This window comes from Nycticebus coucang, chromosome X (assembly GCF_027406575.1).
Source record: "Nycticebus coucang isolate mNycCou1 chromosome X, mNycCou1.pri, whole genome shotgun sequence".
NCBI classification, from domain to species: domain Eukaryota; kingdom Metazoa; phylum Chordata; class Mammalia; order Primates; family Lorisidae; genus Nycticebus; species Nycticebus coucang.
The window spans coordinates 164645186-164654445 of NC_069804.1; the positions used below are offsets into that span (position 1 = coordinate 164645186).

The 9260-nt window shown below is 41.1% G+C and overlaps 1 protein-coding gene across 2 annotated transcripts; it reads left to right on the forward strand.

The window, feature by feature from the left end:
* Nucleotides 1–9260, forward strand: ZNF75D (zinc finger protein 75D). 2 transcript variants are annotated; one of them, XM_053579376.1, is made up of 6 exons: nt 1–254; nt 2607–3130; nt 4341–4533; nt 5235–5326; nt 5662–5788; nt 8308–9260. In XM_053579376.1, exons 2-6 carry the CDS (start codon nt 2723–2725, stop codon nt 9015–9017), a joined length of 1530 nt encoding a protein of 509 aa, XP_053435351.1. In that variant the 5' UTR covers nt 1–254; nt 2607–2722; the 3' UTR covers nt 9018–9260. The 2 variants fall into 2 exon arrangements, with proteins under 2 accessions (XP_053435351.1, XP_053435352.1); XM_053579377.1 differs by lacking the exons at nt 4341–4533; nt 5235–5326.

The window sequence follows — 9260 nt, forward strand, 5'->3', positions numbered from 1 at the left end:
TCCACCGGAGCTTAGCGAGGCAGGGTAAAGTTTCAGGGAGGTGGAGCGATCTGCTGAGGGAGTGATACTACAAGGCCTCTTCCAAAGTTCCCAGAATTTTGGAGTTCCACTCGCTAGGCGCGGGCGCTTTCCTAATATCGCCTGCCCTAGCGGCGTAGCGGCGTAGCGGCGCACAGAGACCCTCTGCTCAGCAGCAGGGAGGCGTGGCGACTTTATAGAAGAGCTGGGAAGACGGAAGCCAGAGCTGACTGGAGGTAACTGAGAAGCTGCTTTTCCTTTAGATCTGTTCAAGGGGTTCCTGAGGTTATAATGGCTGCTCCTACCACTTGCAGCCTTTGGGGCTACTGGGTGGCGATGAGTGAGGGTGGGAGCGGGACGCAGCACTTTCCAGTAAGCAGTGACATCTGTGCCAGCGGCAGATCAGCCAAAGAGTTTGTGGGACTTGTCCTCAGCAAGGCTCAGGGGTAGGCTCCTACGGGCACGTCTAACTTCCGGAGGCAAACTCTTTCTACCCCATGTGCAAATATAACCCAGGGACGCCTGTGAAGCACACTCGGACGCCGCCCGTGTTCAGCGTGCTGAGGGGTGCTCCTGTGTGGGATCTAGAAGGTGTAGTGAGTGAATCAGTGGGAGCTGGGGCAGTGAGGTCTACCACTGCAACTAACAAAACTGCCTGGTTTTTGCTGACTTATGATCAAAACACTGGAGAAAGAGTCATTTCAGAATTAAAAACAATAGCTGCTACTGACAAAAATATATAGGAAGTTTCCCTATACCTTCTGAACGAGCAACAAGGAGCCAACCATTTCTCCGAATACCCATGGCGTCCTTAAAATAATTTTGTTGCCATTTTTGCTGGCTCTCAAGGCTATCCTCAGCCATGAAGATATGTAAACTCACATCCAGTGAAATATGAGGTCAGGAGAAGGGGTACCCATATTAGGACCCTTCTTGTATATGAAGAACCTTAATCATCACCATTTCTCTCTCTCTTTTCTTTTCTTTCTTTTTTTTCTTTTTCTGTGTGTGTTACTGTCAACATTTGCATATCTGTAAGCAAAGGCCAGCTGTTTTTCAAGTTAAACAAAAACTTTATACACAAGTACAAATATGTACAGTACCTTTTATAAGTCTTTCAAAGACGTGTATCCCCCTCCCCAAGGTTGCAACCTGGTTGCTTAGTAGAGGGACATTTACTGAGGGCAATAAGGTTACTTTTTCCTAAAGTACTTTATATCTACTCTGATCTTGCTGTCTCGGTTCTCCTACCAGTATTAATACAATGGAAAGGGGAGTATCAAATGTTCCATGAAGTAAAGGTTTCAATCTTCGTGAGAGGATGAAGGGGCATAGAAATTATTTTTTTCTGCTGACTAAAGTCAAAAGACTGAGATGATCTGTTAAAATTTAGATAAACTCAAATATGCCCTGTTTGTGAAGCTGGGACGGAAACACAGATTAACTATTAAATAATCTCAAAGCTCCTTTTAACCAATGGGAGCTCATTTTCTCGCTCACCAACCTTTCCTCTACTGGTGAGAGAGACAGACAGACATTTTTCTTCTCTGAGCTGTGCTTTATTTCAATGTTGAGTAATAAAGAAAAGGAGAGAAACATACCCCCTGAGTAATCTACCATCATGAGTGTCCTAATACTTGGCAGTTGATTTTATAGGGGAAACAACAGGAAATTTCTGTTCATTTTTTTATGATAATACATAGGAAGTAAATATATATCATATGGCTTTCTTTTTTTTTTTCCTTTTTTTTTTTATTGTTGGGAATTCATTGAGGGTACAATAAGCCAGGTTACACTGATTGCAATTGTTAGGTAAAGTCCCTCTTGAAATCATGTCTTGCCCCCAGAAAGTGTGACACACACCAAGGCCCCACCCCCCTCCCTCCGTCCCTCTTTCTGCTTCCCCCCCATAACCTTAATTGTCATTAATTGTCCTCATATCAAAATTGAGTACATAGGATTCATGCTTCTCCTTTCTTGTGATGCTTTACTAAGAATAATGTCTTCCACGTCCATCCAGGTTAATACGAAGGATGTAAAGTCTCCATTTTTTTTAATGGCTGAATAGTATTCCATGGTATACATATACCACAGCTTGTTAATCCATTCCTGGGTTGGTGGGCATTTAGGCTGTTTCCACATTTTGGCGATTGTAAATTGAGCTGCAATAAACAGTCTAGTACAAGTGCCCTTATGATAAAAGGATTTTTTTCCTTCTGGGTAGATGCCCAGTAATGGGATTGCAGGATCAAATGGGAGGTCTAGCTTGAGTGCTTTGAGGTTTCTCCATACTTCCTTCCAGAAAGGTTGTACTAGTTTGCAGTCCCACCAGCAGTGTAAAAGTGTTCCCTTCTCTCCACATCCACGCCAGCATCTGCAGTTTTGAGATTTTGTGATGTGGGCCATTCTCACTGGGGTTAGATGATATCTCAGGGTTGTTTTGATTTGCATTTCTCTAATATATAGAGATGATGAACATTTTTTCATGTGTTTGTTAGCCATTCGTCTGTCATCTTTAGAGAAAGTTCTATTCATGTCTCTTGCCCATATGGCTTTCTTAACATGTACTTTTTTCTGCTCTCCCTCAGTGCCCTTGGGAAGAAGATCCATTCGTTGGTTTTGTACCAAACCTGACGGGGCCTCAGTTGACAAAGGTGTACCAGCGAGTGTCAGTGTCAAACACAGGACATTCCTAGAGCAAATAATGAGGAGAGAGCTGAAGGCGGATATGTGCTTCAACCCCCAGATGGGATCCATGTGGAAGACTAAGGAGTCTGTGAAAGAGAGCTCTAGTCAGAGTAAGAAGCACAGCACACAAATAGAGAGTCTTGGTCCAGAGAGCGCTCGCAAGCACTTCCGGAGCTTCAATTATCATGAAGCACCTGGGCCGCTCGAGGCTGTCAGCCAACTTCAGAAATTATGCCATCAGTGGCTGAGGCCAGAGATCCACTCAAAAGAGCAGATCTTGGAACTGCTTGTGCTAGAGCAGTTTCTAACCATTCTGCCCAAGGAGACCCAGCACTGGGTGCAGAAGCATCATCCCCAGGACATCAGACAGGCTGTGATCCTGGTAGAATGCTTGCAGAGAAAACCTGGTGGAACAAAGAATGAGGTAAGAAGAAAGATTCCTTACATGTACAATGAAATAGGATAAAGTTAGATACATTGGGATGGGGAGTTGTCAGGGAATAAGGTAGATCAAGTCACTCTTCTGTTGTTCCTTTAGGACAGTTAGGTAGGATCTGAAATTATACACATGTGGCAGTAATCAGGCCACAGGTTTCAGAGTTCCTGGCCTTAGAGAAAAGAAATACATTTTGCCCTCTTTAAAGCCAGGGTGAATTGAGGGTGATGGGCCTAGTCAGGCATGGCCAAGGAGGCAAGACTTGAGTTCTTAGAAACAGAAATAAAAGGCCAGGAAGAGTTGGGAAAGGAGGAAAGGTCCAAAAAATGGACAGTGCTTATAGAGACCAAAGGAGATAAACAGAAATATAAATCAAACAACTCTAGTGAGACTGCTAAGAGAGAGAGGAAATAAACAGATAAGATATAGAAAGAAGACAAATGCCAACAGAGAAGTGGAGGAAATCAGGATTCTGAGGGGTAGTGTCCTCTCTAGTGGGAAGACATGTCTCTGGACCAGGAGAAAAGAGGCACCACTGCCCTACCTTTTTGGACTGTCCTTGTCCCTACTGAAGAGTGGGGAACCAAGGTATGCCTTTGGAAGATGAAAGCACACTTCCTTTTCTCAGGAGCCCGCTTTGAAGAATCCAAGGCAGAACATATTTTTGGTGTCTTATTACAACCAGATTATGTGGAGAGAGGTTGCAACCCACCACTTCCTCCATCTTTTCCTCCATTTCATCCTCTTTCTCCATGAAATCCTTCCCTGGCTATGGGAGGATTAGAAATTCTGGCTGACAGGAATGAATTTTTTTATTCAGTTCCTTATCTTTTAGAAAAAAACTAGAAGAAATCCACTAAGGCAAGATCCTAAGGCAATAAAGCAAGCCAGTGAAGGGGAACAGGCAGCCTGCTCAACCCTACTACTAGCTTGAGCTGGGGCTCCATGCACAGGTTTGGAAACCACTGGATTGGGGCAAGGTGGTGTTGGGCATAACTTTTTCCATTTTTTTCCTAGTAGTCCCAGATCTTGAGTATAGTTCTTTATGAGAACATAGCACAATACTCTTCAGTTTCTTTATTACTTCCTTTAATGTCACACACTTCCCAAATCTGGGCTGTACACTTGTTCTTCCCTCTACCACCACCCCAAAAGCAAAAGTAAGCTCTGTGCTAATGAGGATGGGGATTATTTCTAGGTCACAGCTTATGATCTGGGAAAGGAGGCAGTGCTCTTGGGAGGAACAGCAGTGGCACCAGGCTTTAAGTGGAAGCCAGCAGAGCCCCAACCAATGGGTATGTTCCAGAAAGAATGTTGGAATACATACCAGGTACTACAAGAACAGCTGGGCTGGAATACTCACAAAGAAAGCCAGCCTGTATATGAAAGAGGTGAGGAGCTTCATCATAATTCTCTTCTGGGAACTGTGATAATAATTGATTCAGCTAGAAAGTCATGGGAAATTTCCAGGTGCCCAGCCATGCTAGCAGTTATGATGTCTCCCAGATGGGAGTACAGTAGGTCAAAGGTAGGTGAAGGTGAGTGAAGAGAGATATCCAAACCATGGAACTCTAATATTCACACTGTGGACTCTGCTCCTTTCAAATTTGAGAGAAGAGAAGATGGAGCAGGGACAGGTGGAGCCACCACACTCTTATAAGTTGCAGGAGAAACTGGGATCAGATATAAGCTGTTAGTAGCAAAAGGTGAAGAAAATTGTTCATAAGGAAAAAAATAATAAAAGACAAAAATCTTCCATATTTCCTGCTGTACAGTGGGGACCTAAGTCCTTCATTTTCAGACCTTTAATTTTTTTCTCAGCCCAGTGAACAATTTATTTTATGAGAGGACAAATTAATATATTTCCGTTTATTGATTTCTCTCATGAAGTCTGAAGAAATAGTGAACTGGGGAACCAATTCTGTGAGTGGTAGATAGTTGGTTCTTATTTACAATGAGATGAGACGGCCACTTCTGGGCGCCACATTCATGCCTTTATTGAAGGCATCCTGATGTTCTGTATTTTAGAAATCAGCTCAGGATGTTTATGAACAAGAAAGAGAGATTTTCTCTGGCTCTTTTCCACCTACAGCTGTGCATGCTCAACAGATTTTAGCCCTTTCTGAGCAGAAAAGCACCAAAGACCAGAAGATGGCATCTGAGCTCATCTTGCCTGAGTCCCAGGTGAGCTGTACTTTCCAGCTTTTTCAGGTGGCCTGAACATGGCCTTGTCTCTGCCCGCCCTAGCTGTCTGGGACCCATACTGTCCAGCAGGTGCTTTGAGGCACGTTAGCCCCAGATGTTTTCTAGGCAACTAGGCTTGGCACAGTGGGAATTGGGTACCTCCCAGGCTGTTTATTGATCCCCTTTGCTCCTTCCTTTCTGCCATCTCACTTTTTCCACCTAAATCTTGTGCTGTTAACTTCTTCAGTTCCTGAATTACCATGTCATTCAGAGATGGGTTGTAGGACAGCTTCTGTAGTGGCAAGTACTAAACTACAGCCCATTCTCTCCTTTAGAGTTTGTTGACATTTGAAGATGTGGCCGTGTATTTTTCTGAAGAAGAATGGCAATTATTGGATACTACTAAAAAGACTCTCTACAATGATGTAATGCAGAATAACTATGAAACTGTCATCTCTCTAGGTAAATATTCTTTCCCTATGTGTAGAAGTTGAGTAATGCATTATATCCTCCTTTTATGGAAAATGGACCCTGTGAGAGAGCCCTAGTGTTCCAGTAGCTGGTTCGTTCTCAACTTGATGGGGTGGGGGAAAGAAAAGGCTTATCTAGATCATGTGGAGAACTTTTATAAATACACATACCTCACTTCCATATTCTAAATAGAATTCTTGATTTATCATACCCTTGTCCCCATCTCTACAAACCTGCTCTTGTCATATCACTTACATGTTAGTAAAGGTCATCACTATTACCTATGATGGGGCTTTTTGCTGATATTCTTTATCAAGTTGATATAATTCCTCACTTTATGTCCGTTCTTTATCATAAATGGATGTAGGATTTTCTCGAATACATTTACTGTGTCAATTAATGGAGGCATATGATTTATTCTCTTTAGTTTGTTGGTAAGGTGGGTATGTTGATTGATTTTCATATGTTGAACAGATTTTGCATAGATACAGTGAATCCCACTTGCTTATGGTATATAATTCTTCATATACATTGTTGCATTGAGTTTGCCAGATTTTTTGTTGACAAATTCTGCGTTTAAGCTCTTGGAAAATGTTACTTTGTAGTTTTTGTTGTTGTTTAGAACTATCTTTGTATGATTTTGGTATCAGGGTAATGTTGTCCTTATAAAATGATTTGGGTAGTATTTCCTACGCCCTTCTTTTCTGAAAAAGATTGCATACAATTGTTAATTCTTTAAATATTTAGCGGAATCCTCCAGTGACACCATCTGGATCTGGAAGTTTATTTTGGGAGAGCTTTTCAATTATGAATTTAGTTTCTTTAATGGTGACAATGTTGTTTGGGTTATTTGTATATGTATTTGTTGAATTTTGGTACTTTGTGGTTTTGAAGGAATAGTTCCATTTTTCCTAACTTTTAAAACTCAGGAACATAAAGTTGATGGTATTCCCTGATCTTTTTAGTTCTTGTAGAATGTGTAGTGATATACTCTCTTTCCTTCTTGATATTGGTTATTTGTGTATTCTCTCTCTCTCTTTTTTTTTTTGATCACTCTTGATAGAGTTTTGCCATTTTTATTAACTATTTGAAGAACAAGATATTTATTGATTATGACTCCTGCTTTCTTTGGTATTCCCATTTTTTTATTCTTATTTGGGCTTATTTTCCTTTTTTCCTGGTTTCTCAAGGTAGGAACTTAAGGTTATTGATTTGAGGCCTTTCCTCTTTTCTGTTGTAAACATTTAGGGCTATAAATTTCCCTCCAAACACTGAATTCCATGTATTTTGATATATTGTAATTTTATTTTCATTCAACTCTATTTTAAAATATCCTTTGAGACTTTCTGTTTGAACTATGGGTGATTTATAAGTGCATTGTTACATTTCCACATGTTTTTAGATTTTCCTGTTGTTTTCTGTTTTTGATTTTTAGTCTCATTACATTTTTGTCAGATTTATGTTTCTCAAATTATCAACTTCTTGGTTCTTGGTCTGATGAGTGATTTTTTTATTGTATCCTGATCATTTTGTCTATTATGTTAGGAGAGTCTAGGTACTATTTAAATAATATTTTACTTCAGCAGTCACCCTGTTTTAGTTTAGCATGGAGGTTCTTTCTTACTTTTAAAGGCATGCTTCTAGTGACAAATTTAGTTTTCAGAGCCTTTATGGTGTTCTTTTGGTCTCCTTGGTTTATCTGGTACTGCTGGGGATCTCATGGGTCCCCAAGGGTTCTGCCTGAGAGCATGAAAGCCATTTTTATTAGGCCAGGGTGTCTGTTAGTGGGGAAAGGTAGTCTTAGATGAACAAGGATAAGGAGACTTTCTAGCCTTGGCGGCTTGTTGTGGCTGGGTCCCTCTTGCCAGTTCTGCCTGCCCGCTTTGGTGTCTCCTATTGAGCAGAGGGATTCTCATATCTACAGTGTTAAAGAGGCTTCCCATTCAATTCCTGATGTGGCTGGGTCCCTATTGCCAGTTCTATTTGTATATCTTTCAGCTGGGATTGAGGAAAGTCTCTAGCCCAGTATGGAAGGCAAGTTCCTCTCCTGGCCACTTACTGTTGACAGAACTCTGGGCAGGTCCCCTTTGCCAGTGAGGTCTGATTTACTTCATGTTGTCAGAAGGTTATCCATCCATGCTGGAGAAGGAATCAGTCTCACCAGGCAGCCTTGTTTTCATAGGTTGAAGCTTTGAAAACCCTGGATCTGGTCGCCTTCTTTTGTTGGATGTGAGGGTGTGAGATAGCCTGCTATGTTATTCTTCCAGTTCTAGGGTCCAAATACAGTTTGCCTTTTTCTTAACCACTTTTTAGAATTTACTTTTGGTTATCTCTTGCATTATCTAATGGGTTTGTTGTTGTGTCCATCAGGGAGGATCAAGGAGAAATGGACTAGAAATCACTTGTTCCAATATGCTTTTTGAAAACAATGATCATTGACTTTTCTTTCCATTTGTGTAGTTTCCTTACACTGAGACACAGATGACTGATTCTTCTGTTTATTCTAACAGGGTTAATGCTCAGAAATGACACTGGAAAGGATCAGCCTATATCTGTTCCTGCATCAGAAATACAAATACCAAGATGCAAAGTGTCAAAAAATATCAGAATGAAAGTTGTCCAGCAAACAAGGGTACGGAAACAGCATCAACCTTTTCCAAGGAAGAAAAGAAGGAAAGTTTCAACTTGTAAAGAAAAGCTTCCAAAACTTACATATCTTCATGGTAAAGACCACACAGGAGAGAATCTTCATGGTAAAGGCCACACAGGAGAGAAACCTTTTAAATGTCAGGAATGTGGAAAAAGTTTCAGAGTTAGCTCTGATCTTATTAAGCACCAGAGAATTCACACTGAAGAGAAACCCTATAAATGTCAACAGTGTGATAGGAGATTTAGATGGAGTTCAGATCTTAATAAACATTTCATGACACACCAAGGAATAAAACCATATAAATGCTCATGGTGTGGGAAAAGCTTTAGTCATAACACAAATCTACATACACACCAAAGAATTCACACAGGAGAGAAACCCTTTAAATGTCATGAATGTGGAAAAGGATTTGTTCAGAACTCCCACCTTATTAAACACCAGAGAACCCACACAGGTGAGCAGCCTTATACTTGTAGCATATGCAGGAGAAACTTCAGCAGGCGGTCGAGCCTTCTTAGACACCAGAAACTCCACAGGAGAAGAGAAGCATATCCAGTGTCTCCAGTTTGAGGAAAGTCACCATACGGAGGGTCAAGCTCCACCATATGGAGGGTCATCACCATATGCAGCTTGCCCCTCCATATGGTGATGAAATAATACAAAATTATGCGGCACCCAATGATAGGAACTTGTCCTCAACAGAAAATTTGGGAGGGATACACATCATACTTCAAAGAAAGGAATCTATTGTATCTTCAGTGCCTAGCAACAAGACTGATACATAATGAGTATTTTATAAATAAAAGAATGAAA